This window comes from Cryptomeria japonica, chromosome 5 (assembly GCF_030272615.1).
Source record: "Cryptomeria japonica chromosome 5, Sugi_1.0, whole genome shotgun sequence".
Taxonomy (NCBI): domain Eukaryota; kingdom Viridiplantae; phylum Streptophyta; class Pinopsida; order Cupressales; family Cupressaceae; genus Cryptomeria; species Cryptomeria japonica.
In genome coordinates, this window is record NC_081409.1 from 462,556,798 (window position 1) to 462,576,382 (window position 19,585).

At 37.7% G+C, this 19,585-nt stretch overlaps 1 protein-coding gene across 1 annotated transcript in view; it reads left to right on the forward strand.

Moving 5' to 3' along the window:
- Positions 1–725: 725 nt before the first annotated feature.
- Positions 726–19,585, forward strand: part of LOC131060972 (UDP-galactose transporter 1) — an 86,342-nt gene continuing 67,482 nt past the window's right edge. Inside the window, exons 1-2 of the mRNA XM_057994466.2 lie at positions 726–1,394; positions 1,487–1,694. Of these exons, the coding sequence (XP_057850449.1) occupies positions 1,058–1,394; positions 1,487–1,694 (545 nt within the window). The 5' untranslated portion in view covers positions 726–1,057. The remainder of the gene's footprint in view (positions 1,395–1,486; positions 1,695–19,585) is intronic.

Here is a 19,585-nt window from a genome sequence, read left to right on the forward strand (position 1 = left end):
GAGAAACGACATTCTTAATATATGTCTATTTAATTTTTTATTACTTCCTAAAAATTGACATGTGTTCTAAAGGTTTTCTCCTTGATCTCACATGTGAATTACTTGCACATTGAATGTCTTTAAATACTATGACATAATGACATGTTGCATAAAAATATGTTAAGTAAATTCACAACGACTAATAGAAAGAGAATAAACTTGGAATTTGAATTTGAACATTTAAAGTTCATGTTTATTTGACATGTTGCATAAAAATATGTTAAGTAAATTCACAACGACTAATAGAAAGAGAATAAACTTGGAATTTGAATTTGAACATTTAAAGTTCATGTTTATTTCTTCGCACCTCAAGATTGTACTAAGTCAATTCCTAATTAACAATTTTAATGTAAGGAACAAATATATAGAAATAAGTATGAAATGAGAGAAATACAATGAATAAGTAAATAAAGAATATTTGAAAATTGATGTAAAGAAGATAAATACTATTGAATAAAGATTAGGTAAAAAAAACCTAATTAAAAGAATGTCATAAAACTAAATAGAAATTAACATTAAGTATCACAATTTAAATTTGAGAATCATATGATTATCTGTCACGAAGAACATGCTCGTTAGGAAGAATCAGACTGTCAAATTTAGGCCCCTGAAGGTGTGCCAACGACCTTGTCCTCTGAAAACGATGGATACAAAAGACGGCTATTTGCAAGTCAAAACTTACTATACGAAGGTATTTTGTCAAACAAAGCCTAACAATTTGGCATCAGTGGTTGTGTGCATGTCACATGTCCTTCGCAGCGAGATTTTAGATGCAAGATTGGCGTGACCCATGGATCGAGAGCAGACGGTGAAGGCGAGCATGCCTTTGGGCTGGCGATAAGCACCTGAACTAGGCCAGTACAATTTAGAATTTCTGGGTGTGGCGGAATTGAAGAATCCCGAGCACAGTAGGAGGTGGGGATTGGGAAGAATGCCTTAAGAATAGAGAGGGGAGGAGTAAGGTGGAGTAGGGAGGAGGGGGGTAGGAATAGTAATTAGGCATTGTGTAAGAAAAAAAATGGAGGAGTGGAGGGCAGCGGTGGCAGTGGCGCAGTGGTGGTGCTTCAATGTGGCTGTGATAGTGATGAACAAGTGGATCTTTCAGAAGCTGGATTTCACATTTCCACTGTCGGTTTCGTGTGTGCATTTCATATGCTCAGCAGTTGGGTCTGGCATAGCCATCAGAGTATTGAAGGTGAAGCCCCTGATCCAAGTGAATGGACACGATCGCTGGACCAGGATCTTCCCCATGTCATTCGTCTTTTGCATAAACATAGTCCTGGGGAATGTCAGCCTGCGGTACATACCTGTCTCTTTCATGCAAACTATCAAATCTTTCACTCCCGCCACCACAGGTTTGCATACTTTCACATCTTCTTGCCTTACCAAATATTTTTACCTACAATTTGCCTAACTTGTAGATCGCTTGTATTGCTTGTTTTGGCAGTATTTCTTCAATGGCTGGTGTGGAGAAAAAGCTTTGATCAACGCATATGGTGGTCATTAGTCCCCATAGTGGGCGGAATTCTTCTCACTTCTGTTACAGAGCTCAGTTTTAACGTGTTTGGTTTTTGTGCAGCCTTCTTTGGATGCCTTGCTACTTCTACCAAAACAATTCTTGCAGAGACTTTGCTTCATGGATATAAATTTGATAGGTGTGCCATACTATAATTTTGCTTCTTTCGGATTAATAGATTTTCACAGTCCATATTAGTGAGATTGTAGAGCTTTAAAGTAAATTGGGTATATATTTTTGAATCAAGTTTCATATTTTATTAATTGTAATCTTTTTAAGTTGCCACACCTTTGACTCCTCTGTCTGCTATCTCCAGATTTCAATGACAATATTTATCAACAAAAATTCCTTGCAACACTCGTTTGTCTCCCTATACAAATGATAATGTTTTTCAAATGCAAGATTTTATATCTTCATACTTTCACATTTAAATTTACGACCAGAAATAGAAAACAAAAAGCTTTTCACATGCTGGAGAAGCATTATATGCAAATGCTTATGATTTTTTGTTGTGTAAGATGGCTTAGTCTTGTAGTTTCAAGAATTGAACGAATATCTGCCTTAGATAACAATCTAAAATACCAAGCATATTTACTAGCTCGTCGAACTGGTTAAAACATTCTCATGTTAAAATGCGTGATAATGGCTGAGGTAATCATAAGCAGCCATAAATTGTTTTCATAGAAATGCCCTGGAGGATGATTTCTGATCAATATAAGTACACTTGTTAACCATTTGCACTACAATAGATAGACTAAGGTAGAACATAGAAGATATTTAGCAATTTGATGGGCTACTCACCAAGTTAGCCCTGCCAAGCAGATTGTCTCATGGTGGTTGAGTTAGTTTTTTTTTTTTTGCTAGCTTCCATGCCCCCTACTAACATAGAGAATAACACTGATTGAGTTAGCTTACTCTTCTGAACACGTTCTGTTTCATTTTTTGTGATAGAATCAAAGAACTACATGTTATAATCTTCAATAAAGTTATTGTGGACGTAGGATTACCTTTTCAGGAGTGTCTCAAGAAGTGAAACAGATTGGACTATCAATATGTCTGTTTATTTTCTGTTTTTATACTTGTTATTACTTTCTCAATAACTTATCTATCATCTCAACCTTCAAAATCCAAAATGTGTGCGTGTAGCTTCCAAGCAGACATCAGAGCCAAAAAGAGCTACCAAAGCTACCATAGAAAATGTCTTGCAAAGATTCAAGACAGTGGAACAGAGTACAGGGTTTATTATAGGCTTGGTGTTAGTCAACTTTGATAAACTGGAGAATACGATAGATGACATTTTGACATTACTCAGTCAACTTTGATAAACTGGACAACACGATAGATGACATTTTATGCAGTAGACTAAAAATATGTTGAAGAGGAGCAAATACATCCAAAGATTCCAATGCAAACTGTAGGATAACATTGATGCCAGGTTCACAAGGAGTGACCATGCAATAACACGCTTGATAATATAAGTTGATCATAGGCAATCTTATTTCAAAAAAATGAGAGCCCTACAACATTAACTTGAACTTTTAAAATCTCTTTCTTCCAATCTAGATCAGACATGTAACAACAATAGAAATTCAGGAGGTGGAACTCGTGCTTCATGATTGATTTAAAAAAAGCAAAAAACATTTATTGAACATATTCTCATACAAGATGAAATTAACAAATTATATATTGAAACAAGAATGGTCAAAGGGAGCAATAAACCTGATCATAGTGGGTGTGATGAAATAGAGGAAGTAGTTTGTTAAGGTCAAACTCTGGTCAATCTCGGAATTCAACACAAGGAATTTAGAAGCCGAGAGATTTGGTAGAGACGAGAAACAAGAAAAGATTGTGTAGACCCTGTGTGTGTGTGTGGACTAGTATTTAACTATATTTTCACATATTAAGTTTTATTCACCCACTTTTCCCGCATACAGATTGGTTCATATTAAGGCGGCTTCACTTGCTTTCCAACCTAGCCTCCTCCGCAAATCTCCCAAATTAAAGGTAACATAGTCTTTTATTAACAAAGATTTAATATTATAGGATCACACATCATTATGATAAAAAAGGAAGAAGGAAGGAATGATGGTAAGGTAGTCTTCATCAGAAATACGAAAGTTGTATTCCTAGACAGAAAGACTGTTATTTAAAATTGAGGATTCTAGAATTGGATGGCCAAGGCTCTCCATAGAGAAAATTTTCTCGACTAAGTTGAGCGCTTGATCAACAGAACTTTGGAGAATGAAAAAATTCATCTTTCAAAAATGGAAGGGATTGAATTACTTTTTTTGTGGGGTATAAAATATGGAGGTAGTGGGTTTGCGGATATTGCATATCATATCAAATCAAGTCTGAAGAATTCCTGTAAGCAGATAGAAGACAATCTGTCATGCCCCCGCCATGTTAGGAAAAGTGGCAGCATTATTAACTCTATATTGCTGCCTTTATCCTTGAGAAAAGAGATACGAAGAGTAGTGATTCTACAAAGGGGTCGATGGAGATTAATTAAGGCATGCAAAAGAAAATTAATCAAAAGTTTCATTACAACGATTATTAAAAACAACTCCAAGGAAGCGACTAATTATGAAGGGGTGTATCCCTTGCAAAGGCAATAGTCTCAATCAAAGGGTGTGACTCCCTCTCATTTGAAGATGTAAGAGGGAGAACAAATCCTTTGGGAGAGGCATCAATTCACAATCAATTCAGAAAAAAATTCAAGCAGCACTCATTAATAAAAGCATTCAGGATTATTCATGGATTGACTTGTCAATCCATCAAGAAATATTAATCAGCAAAATACATCAAGTTATTGATTTTGAATTCTAGGGAGTATTTGCAAACCGGAAGGACAAAATCCCATTTGGGTTCATGAGAATTGGAAGGATGAAAACCCTTTCATGCTCTTATTGAGTTTAGATCCAAATCTTGGTTGAGGAGGATGAAAATCCTCCAAGGTGGTCTAAGAGTTGGAAGGACGACAACTCTTTTGTGCTCTTTAGCAAGCTAAGGACAAAACTCTTGATGTTGTCATTGTTGAGTTAGGGACGAAACCCTCTAATTCAGCAGATTTGTAAAGTATTTCTAGAGAATTCATGGTTTGATCAACCTTGGGTATTATGCTATGATTTATTGATCAGAATATGATTACAAATTCTTAATATTTGATAAAAATATTATCAATTTTTTTAATCGGTTAATGGTATTTTTATTGCTAATAACAGAAAATTACATCTTCAGCACATCAAAAAGCAAAGTTCGTAGCAGCCATACAAAGATTTTCACAAAGACTGTATCAGGCTTCCCCACCTCTTAAACATACAAAATCAAAATGATAATGGTTCCCCACCCATAGTATGCAGCTGATATGTCTTTACAGTGCTACACATTACAAAAACAAAGAGTCGATTGAAAGGAGAAAACAAAATAATCAACAGGCTAGACTACTCTGCAACGACTAGTTCCTTGCCTTTCCCACTTGCATCCCTGCCATGCTCCATCTGTTCCTCCGAGTCATTAGTGTCATCATTGTCTTCAGGCGGGAAGCCAATCCACATTGTTCGTTGGCATTGCTTCATCTTCAAAACCCTCGAGTGACCGCACTTGCATTTGGAAGGTGGAGTCCCGCCAGAGTGTAAAGATTTCATCTCATTCAGGCCCCATTTTTCTAGCTCCAATCTCAGCTCCTGCCTCTCCCACGCCTTCAGATACTCTTTGATCCCTTGCATTCCAATCTGCGTAGAGGCACGACGAACCTCCTTATTGTAGTTTGTGCTCCATAGGAGATATGGGCATAGGGGAGGTTGGAATTTGCTTACATGGAACCAAGACCCATTTGGGCAAACAAAGCCCACTCCATCACGTGTCATCCGCAAAAAACTGTCTAGGCCTCCACATCACTCCTCGTGGACACAACCACGCACAATCCATTCAACTTGTTTCTTGTCCTCGAGTTCAAAGCACCAAGCCACAAACATGGATGCAATGTCAGCATTGGTGTGATATTTGAACTGCGCCCGCAGATATTCCTCCCCAAGGACAATCTTAGCTCGGGTAAGGAATTTTTTCTCCTCAAAACAGGATATGTTAGCCAATCTTTTGTCAGAGATTTGCCCCTAGAATGCCATCATTGGCCTCGAAGCTTGCAAGGAAAAGTTTGGCTTCGTTCTCACCTGTGTCGAAATAGCACCGAGTCGAAGTGCAGACTAGCAAAATCTTTTGGTGAAGTTGTATCCTTTTCGCACAGCGGTTTCGTTGATATTACTTTGGCTTTTGTAGGAAGCAAAGCCATTACTAATATCACTGTCCTTGGCTAGGGGGACTTTAATGCGCTCAGCCTTTTGAATTTGGCAATGCTTATTAGATATGACACTACATGGAATTCGCATGTGGGTGGTACATTAATGCGTCGTCGGCTTAATCCATTGTGGTCGCACATTCAATTACGCCAACAAGCCCGAGAGATTTGGAAATGATTTTCATCTCTTTGCACGCCCGATGAAGGTTGTTATCGTACTAACTTTGACTTGCATTTACTTCCCTTGATCATTTCCACAACAATGACAAGTTTCGCCACTCGAAACATTGCCAACAAGGCAAATTCAAATCACTCCATGTTATAGCCGTTGGGGAGGTAGGTGTCTAAGGTTAATTCGCCAACTTGTAAGTCAAAAGCTTGGTTGGCACACAAATCAGCATCATTATTTTCTTCTTTGAGGACATGAGACACTTTGAAGTTGTGGAAAGAGTTGAGTTGATTTTTAATCCATTGAATATCTCTATCAATCTTCCAATTTTGAGCTTCACCCCTGATAATGGCCTGCGTTATGATTTGAGAATCTCCTTCCAAATGGAGTTTTTCCACACCAATCCTTTTAGCCATTTGAACCGCCAAAAAACCCGCTTTTACTTCGGCTTCATTATTGGTGCCCAAGGTTAGTTGCTGTTTACACGTAGCAATGACAATTCCATTACAATCTTTGGCTACACATCTTGCACTAGAGGGTCCCGGGTTTCCACGAGACGCCCCATCAAAGTTGATTTTTATCCATTTTGGTTCCGAAGGGCTCCAATTAGAAATCCTCCCTGGTGAAACAAAAGGATTAACCCTTTGATACCCATTAACGGGTCAAAATATTATCAATTTTGAGTAAATATTATTGTTTTAAGGCAAAAATCAGCAATATCAAAAAAGGGGACATCACAATTGGTATCAGAGTGTTGATCTTGCTAGCTTGGGGATCTAAAAAGTAGCTATGCAATTGAGCCAAAGAGCTGAACAAGCCTTGGAAAGAGGAAGGAGAAAACTAGAGTCAAGTAGCAACTGAATTCAAGGTAATCAAATGGTTGATTATGAGGGAGATCAAGTAAACGAATTGAAAGCTTATATGGAGCGAAAAGAAGAAACAACACAAATGTTTCTCCAAGCAATTCAGAACATGAATAATACAATTAGTGCTCTTAGACCTAACCAAACAATGGAAGGGATTTTAATTCAAACCATTCTGATAATAACGATACAACTCCATTAAGATCTTCACCTAGAGTAACACGACCTACATTTTTACCTAGAGAGGAGAAATCACGGGAAGAAGAAGAACCCAACATGGCAACAAATGATATTGATGAATGTGTGGAAGCATATTCAAGAATTGAACCTGGCCTTAGAAGGCATATTCTGTTTAAAGAATATTATTATGCAAGGTCAAGAAATACCTCAACAAGAGAAAGAAGGCAGCCCAACAAAGATTAATGGAAAAAAGTAAGATGACTTCCCACTTTTGATGGTTTGGGGAAAGACACTGCCTGAGCATGGATGCAAAAACTAGATACCTATCTTTTTCTTAGTACCATTACATAAGACAAAAGATATTAGATTCCCCATTCTTCACCTAGAAGGAATAGCACATGACTGGTGGCATCATGGACTGATCACACAAGGGCATCATCTCATCGTAACATATGCTGACTTTACACAAAGACTCATAGAAAGGTTTGATAGGAAATATCAGGAGATGCATTTTAAGGAGTTAACATGACCAAGACATCAATTTTTTGCACCTATTCCACTGAAGTAATTATCAAACAGTTTGCTTGTCTGGTTTGTGAAAGGTTTCAGTTGGCAATGGTGTTGCTATTTGTTTTATTGCAGATTTTGCCACATGAATAAGAAACACACAATGTATGCATAAAAACATTTGCATAACCAAAATAAATAATATTACTTCTCATTATGAAATAGCTGGAGTAAGATTACAAGAACAAAATTACAGAGTTTGACCTTTCTTTGTATAACTATAATCTGACTGAATATGGTATTGCAGCACCCAGAAATAATAACAAAAATATTTAAATGCAGATATCAATAACAGGGACCAGCAATATATCATAGCAGATGAAGGCCCAGTATGAGGGCAATACACATCAAATCTCCTCTTCTAATGGCAAGCAATGGTGCCCATTAATGGTTTTCTAAAGCACAAACAATCTCTTTTCTTTGCATCCCCTTATGAATGGAAGAATAGCAGATTCAACCCCTTTGGTATTAGCCATGACCACCTGAGAAGAGTGAAATACAAACAATGTACTCAGGAATTTTTCCACGTCCAGCTCCAACAACACCACGTCCTCCAACAAGAATATTAATACCAAAAAGTAGCCCAACAAGGAGTTTTGTAGCTATGAACTCACTCAATGACTGAGAAAATGTTCACGTCAGGTAAAGAAAATTGCTATGCCCAACAATCAAAAGATAGGCGGCCAGAAATAAATATTAGTTGCTTTGAAAATGCAAGTCGACCCTTAACTTCTGTCTATACGGTCCAAGGAATATGGATAACAAGGTTGCTCAAGTGGAAGGGAAGCCACGACCTAGTTTGGTATCAAGCCAACCCAACCTCCACACGCCCAACTGAAAATATCTAATACGACAAGACACAAAAGAAGAATCTCACGCCAGCATAAAATTACTCAAGTCCAAACCATACAAATTTCTAATTCGCCCTTTATTTTTTTTAAATCGACCCAATTGGCATAAAAGGGATCGCTCAATTCAGTCCCAAAGAGTCTTCATATTATATGCTTATAATAATGACACCGGTCCTCCTTGAAAATGAAATTAGATTCACAATAAATTACTTCAAATGCATAGGACCAAACAATTGCCTAGCACATAATATCAATGGCATCCAACCTTCAAGCAAATTTTTACAACCACACACTTGAAATTTATCTTTTTTTAAAGATTTCTGAAATTTCAATATCTTCGATCAATTAATCTGAAAAAAACCCTGAAACTTCCTTTTTGCACCAATGCAAACCTTGCCTGGATTGCCTCCAAAGATGCACCAGGAACAAGGGTTTTTGCCCTCACTCAAACCTTCAACGCCCTGTTGATCCTTGTGAGTAGCCACTCTACTGAAGTAAGAGGGTTTTCATCCTCAGCTCCAATAAACCATTGGGGTTTTTGTACCATTGGCAAGTTCGGCCACAAGCACAAACATTTGAATCTCCACAGAGGAAACAACAAGCTTTTGAATCTTTTGTATGTAACAAATGAGCCCTCATCCTCCTTTTATAACCATCTTGGGATTTTTTTGGAAATTGTAATATAAAATCACTTTATAATTTATTTAAGCCTTATATCACCATGAAGTGATTTAATTCATTATTTAATTATTCTCGGCACACAAATTCACTTTATAAGCACCCCAACATTTAAAACTTTCCATCTTGGTTCCAACAAGCTATAACACTAAGGTGCCTATGAAATTATTTTAATTAAAATAACAACTTTAGTAAATTAACTAAAAATAGCTCAATATTACACTTGAGTTACAAAAGCGGTTGAAATGCATTGGATTCAAAAATTGATTGTGCAGGAGTGAAACTGATGATGAATGATGATAATTGGGCATGCTGAGTGACAGTATAAATAGATGCCATCTCCAAGAATCTTGGAGAACACACCAGAAGTTGGAGATGACATTGGAAAGTGCCCACCGAGTTACCTCGACCATCTGATCTTGCTGGTAACACTAAATAACCACTTTAATAAGGCAAACACACACTTAGAAGGTTAGAGCCAATTGCAAAGCAAGAGAACCCAAAAATGGGGACATTACAATTCTCCCCTCCCAAAGATTGCTAGTGCTCAAGCCCTTGGCTAGAAATGTCTTCCCAAATGTCACCAACTTGGTGGGATACCAAGTTTTACTCATAACCTCTCTCTAGTCCACTTGCAGGAACTCAAATGGACTCATATGAAGGTTGAAATAAGAGGTAATAAAAGCATTATTATCACTTTTTTAGGCCCACATCTTCGCATGGGATACTTTTTCCATTATCATTAGTCACTAATAATCCCTGAAAAAGATCTTGTGCATAGATACCAACATAAAGAGTGACTCCACCATGCTGATGCTGCACTACTCTGATTACCATATGGACCCCATTGAGAGTACATTTGATGACGCTTATAGATTCAACATCCATGGTATCCACCCCATCAATCTATAGACCCACAAGGTCAATTGTCAACCCATGATGATGCAATCCACTATAGTTCACTGTAGGAAGTAAACCATCAACAATCCTGGGTGGCATGATAGACAATTCAGCTGGATTCACCTCATAATCGCACACCACACTTGGATCCTATATCTCACTTGTGTCATCGAAAATAGGAGTCACCTCATCATCCAACTCAAAGAGTGGATTATCAAAATTCAAATCAGCACTCATCACAAAAAGGGGGTTATCAACAAACTGGGAAGTATTCCCACTTTTTAACTTACACCAACCATCCTGCTGTCCCATATGTGAAAATGCCAAATTATGGTTCAGCTCTAAGTCAAAGTCTTCTTGGATTTGGTCAAGCTCTCCAATCACCTTCATGAGTTCTATTGCCCTTTTTCTGTTTTCTTGTTCCCTGAATTGTTCACCAACTACAATTTGATTTTCTGCTTCTAGTAGAGCCATTTGAGTATTCTCCAAGGCATCCCGAGTATCCTTAAGCTCCAAGGTGAGCTTATCAACCTCATCCTCTTTCCCTTTCAATGCATCAACATCCATTCAGCAATCTTTAAGATATGATCTCTGTTTGAAAGTAATTGCAAATAATCAGATTTCATAAACCCCAAAACTTCTTTGACCACTTGCAAATTTGCAAGAGAAAATTCACCTTCCAAGGCATCCTGAGTATCCTTAAGCTCCAAGGTGAGCTTATCAACCTCATCCTCTTTCCCTTTCAATGCATCAACATCCATTCAGCAATCTTTAAGATATGATCTCTGTTTGAAAGTAATTGCAAATAATCAGATTTCATAAACCCCAAAATTTCTTTGACCACTTGCAAATTTGCAAGAGAAAATTCACCTTCCATGCCCTTTTGTCTCCTCTCAATTTGGGCCTTCTAGTAGAGTTCTTCAATGATCTTGTGGGTGTCATCAATATGTACTTAGGTGGCAACAATCATATCCTCAGTGACCTTCAGCTGATTCTTCAAACTCTATGTCACAAAACCAACACCTGGAAATATATATTCTTATTGGTCCTCCAAATCAGCCCCCTTAAGGTCATCTTCTTTGCATGGTTTAGGCTCACAAGTTGGGACAGCCCCTTGGTCAAAAGGAAATTCATCGACTGCTGCAATAATTTCAGATTCATATGATAAACCTCCTTCCAGCAATATGTTAATTCTTCCCATTTCTGAATTCACCAAATAAGCATCGTCATTAAAATCAACCTCCTCATCAAATTTAGGATCTTCCAAGTTCCTTATTTTGGCCTCGAAAGCTGCGTTTGAATGACACAATTATGCATAAGTGAACTGCTACTACAATACATGGTTGATTCATCATACCTTTCATTGGAGTTGTTAGTGTCACTATAGGCCTCATAATCCTTGTTGGACTAATCTGAAAGCATAGCCAAAGCTGCTGTTTTGTCATCTTTGTCAAACAAATCCACATCATATGAAGATTCATGCACTTTAATGGAGCTATTTTGGGACTCTGTCATACCTCCTTAAGTTAGGCCATTTTCTTCAAACTCTATAGCCTCAACCGTTTCTTTGTCCTCAACACCACTTGGCTGCTATAATTCACTTTTTCTGTTGGTCCCACATATGTGATTAGGTGTCCAAGCCTCTTGACATGTGAAACAACGCTGCTCTTTTCTCATTTGGTTCTTCCTCTTTTTGGGAGATCCTGTAATTTGTAAACCCAATGAACTCAATTCCTCTTCAGTCAGTTGTCTTTTGAACTTCTCATTTTTCTGCCAAACCAATCATTTTGAGAACTCATGAGCTATAGGTGAGACATCTTGCTCCTTCCTCCAAATAACTGACAAGTCAAATTGCAATTGCTTGGAGAAGCATCATCCTCATTTAAAATCAAGCACAAAATAGTTAGCATAGCTTCTTTAACATTGCCTACATGATGTTTTTTGATTTTGGCAAAGAAGCATTGGAACATTTGGAGAATTATATTGTTACACTTGACATCAAGCAAAATAATACATGATCTAACTGTTGTCATTTTATGACACCCTTGGTCCATCAGTAAGAACCGATCAAAGATACGATCCATGGACTAGCGCTGCCCTAGTTGATCAAGGAGAAAGCAGAAGAATCATGAAGTATGAGGTGTTGCCTTGCCCGGAGGAAGTTCCTCCCTCAGCCTTTTCTTCCTTCCCTAGAATTTCGGAACCCCGAGGTTCCGAAGTTCCTTCTCTTTGCCTTCTTTCGTTTTCCTTCTCCGGAACTCCGGAACCTCGAGGTTCTGAAGTTCCCTCTTCGTTTTCTTCTTTCTTGGAACTTCGGAACCCCGAGGTTCCGAAGTTCCTTCCTTTTGCTGCCTCTCCTTTCTTTTCCCGGAACTCCGGAAACCCGAGTTTCCGAAGTTCCCCTCTTTCTTTCCCCTCCTCTTCTGTTCCTTGGAACTCCGGAACCTCGAGGTTCCGAAGTTCCTTTCTCTTTTTCTTCCCCTTCCCGGAACTCCGGAACCCCAAGGTTTCGAAGTACCTTTCCCTTGCCTTCTCCGGAACCCCGGAACCCCGAGGTTCCGAAGTTCCCTCCTAGCCTTTTTTCCTTCCTTTCTCCGGAACTCCGGAACCCCGAGGTTCCGAAGTTCTCTTCCTTCGCTTCCCTTCTTCCTTCTCGGAACTCCGGAACTCCGGAACCCCGAGGTTCCGAAGTTCCTTCCTTAGCCCTTTTTTCAGTTCCTCGAAACTTCGGAACCCCGAGGTTCCGAAGTTCCCTGCTGCTCTCCATTCTCCTTCTCAAAACCCCGGAACCCCGAGGTTCCGAAGTTCTTTCCTTGTCTTCCCCACTTCAGGAACCCGAGTTTCCGAAGTCCTCGAACTCCTTCTGGCTTGCAACACTTTCGGATGGCGTGATCGACACTCAAAGCTTTAAATGCTCCGATGACTTTTGTGACTTGTGCACCTTCTTTTGTGGAGCCACAGGGGTGCATTTAATATTTTTTGGCAGGATTTCCATCAAGAGAGGTACGGGGCCATGCTTGTTGTAGTGACTTATGTCATGTTTGCATACTCTGACTTTGGAAGGTCAGTCAATCCACCCTTCTCAGGGTTGCCTTTTCAGGGTATGGCTAGGTTGCTTGCATGCACAAAAGTCAAGTGCATGCACTTCCCTGCACTCCCAGACTGACATGCATGGGTCATGATCACTCTTGCAACCATTTTTCTATATAAAGGCTGTTAAGCCTCATTGTAAAGGGTTCTCTCCCTGCTGGCTTGAGCTATTCTATGTTCTCTCACTTGTCTTGTATTATTCTGTATTTTGCAACTGTAAGTTGGCCATTGACCTTATAATTAATTGAAATCACCATTCTTGCCTTCTTTCAACTTATGTATGCTGTGTATGTTTTCTTACCTTCATCATAGGTGTATGTTTTGTGGCTCTTCTCTCATTTATGTTGTGTTAACTTATTTCCGAGTGTGATTTGTGGGAAAGCTTCTCCCCTCTTGGCATTCAATGAATTCTAACCTCCATACATGCATTGGAGTCACTCATACAATTGAAGTTTGTGCATCTCCTGGGTTTTTCAGTTGATTCTTTGTGTCATTTCGGGTAGGGAGAGGAACAATCTCTTCTTGGTGCATCACCTCCTTTTATTTCAAGCAATTCTCTATTCCCTTTACCTCTGGAAGTTGTTTGGATAGGCTTAGGAGTAAGTTTTGAAGTGTTGAGTTGGTTCAACACCTGCACTTGGATTGAGAAGGAAGCCGGCCTTCTCCGGAGATTCAACCCCTTGCGCAAGGTCCCACACTTCGGGGTTGTTTCCATGTTTCACAAGGTTGCTGAGTTGATAGCTCAGCAAGGGTGCAAGCTTTTGTGATAACACTAACCTTAGCCAAAGCTTCTAAAATCTTAGCCCTTGTATCAAAAGAAGGGCTTCTTGTATCACTCAGCCAACGAAAGCTTTCAATAGTCAACCGTAGAATCTCCCTCATTATGTCATCATTGTAGGGAACTTTAGGAGCTGTAATCCTTGTGATCTCATTAAGACAATTGGTGACTATAAGTCTCATGCCATTATCTGGATGTCTCATAATGTAGGGTTGAATTAGTGCAATCAAAGGTACTTCGTTCCCCATTTCAAAGTCTCGAAATCAGATTTTTCTAACTGTGATAAATACATTTTTATTTCTCCCAACTTGTTAAGAACAATGTGTTTTGACTGATGCGGAATTCAAGTTGCTTTCCCAATGCATAAAGCATAGTTCCCACTTCTATTTCTTTCTCCAAGCCCTTAGACTGAATAAGTCTGAATGACTTTTTGAAATGTTCTGTTAAAGGATTCTTTTCCCTATTAGCCATCTTTAATCACTGAAAACAACACATAGGCTGGCAGGTTCACAAGCTCTGATACCACTGTAAGTGGCCACCCCTGTTTCTACCCAATTTTTTGCACCTATTCCCCAGATTAATTTTATGAAACAGCTTGCTTGTCTGGTTTGTGAGAGGTTTCAGTTGGCCATGGTGTTGCTATTGTTTTATTGCAATTTTTGTCTACTTGAATAAGAAACACACAATGTATGCATAAAAACATTTGCACAACCAAAATAAATAATAGTCTTTATTATGAAATAGTTTGAGCAAGATTATAAGAACAGAATTGCAGAGTCTGACCTTTCTTTGTATAAACCAACTGAATATAGTATTGCAGCACCCAGAAAATAATAGCAACAATCTTTAATGCAGATAGCAATCTGAAATAGCAATAAAAGATGCCAGAAATATATGACAGTAGATTAAGGCCCAGTACGAGGGCAATACTCATCAATTCACCTCTTCTAATGGCAAGTAATGGTGCCCACAAATGGTTTTTTGAAGCACAAACAATCCCTTTTTCTTTGCATCCCCTTATGAAAGGAAGAACAACAGATTCAACCCCTTTGGTATCAGCCATGACCAGCTGAGAAGAGTGAAATGCAAATAATGTACTCAGGAGTTCTTCCACGTCCAGCTCCAAGAGTACCATGTCCTCCAGCAAGGATATTAATACCAAAGAGTTGCCCAATAGGGAGTGCTGCAGCTATGAACTTGCCCAGTGATTGAGAAAATGTTCACGTCAGGTAAAGAAAATTTCTACACCTAGCCATCAAAAGGTAGGCGGCCAGAAATAAATATTAGATGCTTTAAAAATGCAAATTGACCCTTGACTTTTGCCAATATAGTCCAGTGAATATGGATAACAAGGTTGCTCAAGTGGAAGGGAAGCCATGACCTAGTTTGATATCAAGTCAATCCAACTTCCACATGCCTAGTTGAAAATATCTCATATGCCAGGACTCAGCAGTTATAAAGAATCTCATGCCAGCATTAGATTACTCAAGTCCAAACCATACAAATGTCTAATTCACCCTTTATTTGTTTAAATTGACCCAAGTAGCAAAAAAGGTGTTGCTCAATTCAGTCCCATAGAGTCTTCATATTATATGCTTATAATAAAGACACGAGTCGTCCATGATAAATAAATTAGATTCACAATAAAATACTTCAAATGCATAGCACCAAACAATTGCCTAGCTTGAAAGATCAATGACGTCCAACCTTCAAGCAAATCTTTACAACCGCACACTCCAAATTTATCTTTCCAAAGACTTCATAAATTTCAATATCTTCAATCGATTAATCTGAAAGCATATCTGAAACTTCCTTTTTGCACCAATGCAAAGCCTGCCTAGTTTGCCTCCAAAGATGCACCACGAATGAGGGTTTTCATCCCCACTCAAACCTTCAGCACCCTGTTGATTCCTATGTGGAACCGCTTTTGTGAAGTAAGAGGATTTTCGTTCTTAGCTCTAATAAACCATTGGGGTTTTCGTCCCGTTGGAAAGAGTTTGGCTACATACACAAATGTTGAATCTCCATGGAGAAAACAACAAGCTTCTGACTCTTCTATATGTAACAAATGAGCCTTCAGCCCCTTTTAATAACCATTCCACAAACTTTTTGGAAAGTGCAATATAAAATCACTTTCTAATTTAATTAAGCCTTATATCCTCGAAAAGTGATTTTAATTCATTATTTAATTATTCTCGGCGCATAAAATCACTTTATAAGCATCCCAACATTTAAAACTTTCCATCCCAGTTCCAATGAGCTATAACACTAAGGTGCTCGCTAAATTGTATTAATTAAAATAGAAACTGTAGTAAATTTTATTAAAATATAGCTTAATATTACACCCGAGTTATGAAAACGGTTGAAATGCATCAGAATCGAAAGTTGACTCTGCAGGAGTGATATTGATGATGAATGATGATAACTGGACCTGATCGGGTGACTTACTATAGATATATGTTCTCTCCAAGGATCTTGGAGAACACACTAGAAGCCAAAAATGTCATTGGAAAGTGCTCCTTGAGTCCTCTCAACCATCTGAGCTCACTAGTAACACTAAATAACCACTCTGATAAGGCTTACACACACCCAGATGATCAGGGCCAACTACAAAGCAAGAGAACCCAAAAGTGGGGAAATTGCATCCCATGATGAAAAATGAAGCTATTAAATTTGCCATTCTTCACGTAGAACTTAGAAGGAATAGCACATGAATGGTGGCATCATGGACTAATCAAACAAGGGCATCATCTCATTGTAACATACACTGACTTTACTCGAAGACTCAGAAAGGTTTGATAGGAAGAATCCGAAGATGCATTATAAGGAGTTAACACAACTAAGATAACGAGTTTCCTTGGAAGAATATGTAACAAAGCTCCAAAGGATCTCCGTCATGGTACCATACTTTACTGAAAGTAGAGTCAAGTTTTTATTTATCAAATTACTCTTTGAATCACTTAGAGGATTGGTTTGAGCTTTTCAACCATCATCTCTACAAGATGGTATTTGAAGGGCTTTAAATTTGGAAGACTCAACAGCCAAAAACAAGATCTATCACAAAAATATACAATTGGGGTCACATAAGCAACCCTTTGCCAAAATAATTGGCAACCAAAAGCATTACCTCCTTAATTCAACAAGGAGAAAGAATCCTTGAGTGAGCTTCAAAAGAAGAAATTATGTTTTAATTGCAGAGAACTATGGAAGTCAAATCATTGATGCTCCAAGGGACAAGTCTGCCACATAGAAACAATAACGGATGAATTTGAGGGAGAATTGGAACCTCATAGGAAGAAGAGGAAACAAGATGATCAAGAGTTTGCAAGTGGTACATTGGCTACACTTTTAGGGGCAACCAAGTATCACCCCTTTAGAATTCATAGTGTTTTACAAGGGCAAAAAGGGACTATTTTAGTGGATAGCAGTGCTACACTTTATTTCATTGATGAAAGTTTAATAATGAGGATAAAATTAAAAGCTGAAAACTTTGAAGGTTTCAACGTAGTCATGGTAGATGGATTCACTACCCCTTGCACACTGTAATGTCCCCAAATAGTGATTACCTGAATTTTGTCCTAAATTAGTAATTCCTCAATATAGTTTATCATTTTTTCAATATATAAGAGTAACTTCATCTAGTCATTCAATAAACTTAGGAATAGACAAATAAACACATGGATTAATAGCAAATATATTACATAGAATGATAAATATGTCTTTCTACCCATAACCAATCATAGTTTAGCTTGGTAGCAAAGCCTCACGAGGGTGCCTGTAAACTGCTCAACCCAACTAAGCCCAAGAGCACACAGTGTCTCACTATGACCCCTCACCTCTTGGCCCACAAGAGGCAGAAACGTCCCACTACGACAATTCCATCCCTTGGGGTGGCCTACTTAGCTTGGGAGAACCGGTAAACTGCAATTCCCTAACTTACTTCCTCCATTCATTCCTTTGATAGATTATGAGATAAGACATACACACATATATAAATAATCTAAGAAAATATAATCAAAGGAATTTATTCATTATATCCATAATAATATATATATTTATAATTTGTTTTTTTTATAAATATATAAATATAATCTTATTGATATTATTTCAAGTATATATGTATGTATATCAAGCGAATATAAATCTTGCTAACGTCATTATCATAGATAAATCTATTATCCTTATTCTGATTTGAATATATATACATAAATAAATAAATGAATTAAATTATATTACCAATTTTTTATTTATCTGCCAATTACCTATTATATATTATTGGTTCATAGAACCATTAAATCTCTTCATATGATAATTTCTATTGATAATACAAGAATATTAAATACTTCAAATATATAAGAAATTTACTATCCTTCCTATATACAATAATATTCTTATCATATAATCTGTAAATTTCTTTATTGAAATGGCGATCAATCAATATTAAATAATGAATCTTCCTTACCAATAAAAATTGGTGACTGCTGTTCTAATCTTAGTTTGACTGAACTGCCTTTCTCCTTCAGCATTCGATACCCTTTCCTTTTGTCATTGTTTTTCCTTAAGTAACACCCAATGGCTGTCTTAAAAGCCACGTCCCATGCCCATGACACGGTGGAGTCTCTTCCCAAAGTTAGTGCCTTTCCTTTGACCGCTAGGTAATGCTTGTTGGTAATAGTTACGTGTGCTCAGCCAGCAATTCATATTTTAATTCAGTTAGTAGTTATTATTTATTATAATTGGCAGTTTTCATTATTAGTAATAACTCTGATTTGATTTATTGTTAATTATAAATTGTTTATCCATTGTTTATTAATACATACAAGTAATATATATGTAATATAATTAAGGGAAATAAATAGATAATGATAGGCTCTGAAATATGTTTATATATTGATCAGTTGTTTAAAAGAATCATACCTGTTTTTAATTTGAATGAATCTCAATATATTCAAATACAATTTATTTTTTACAATATAGGGGATATGACACACAAAGAATTCAGCAACTAAGCATTACCTTGGGGAGACACCAAATAAGTGAAGACTTTTATGTAGTAAACATGGGAGATACAAATGTGGTTTTGGGCATTCAATGGTTACATATTTTAGGTAGGTATTATCAAGATTTTCAAAGGATGGAACTATGTTTCCAACACAATGCCAAGGAAGTAATTCTACAAGGACTATCGGATGGATCTCCAATGGTGGTGTCATTAAAAAGGATGGAGAGAGATTTTAGAAATGGGCAAGTAGAATGGGTGGCATAACGTATGATCCTTGATAAATTTTCATCCAAAAGAGGGAAGATGACACATGTTGATATTTAATCTATCTTAGACAAGTATAAGGGATTTTTTAGCAATAGTCCACCCAGACTATCTCTTTAGAGGGGTTTTGAGCATACCATTGAACTGGAAGGAGGAGCGAAACCTATCATTACCATACCTTATTGTCACCCAAAGAGATATCAGGAAGAAATCAAGAAAACAGTTAATGAGCTACATGAGATGGGGCATATACAACCTAGCTCTAGCTCTTTCACCTCTTTCATGGTATTGGTGAAAAAGAGAGATGGCACTATGAGGATGTGTGTGGATTATAAGACTCTAAATAAAAAAACTATCAAGAAACGATATCCCATATCTAGGGTTGATGAACTAA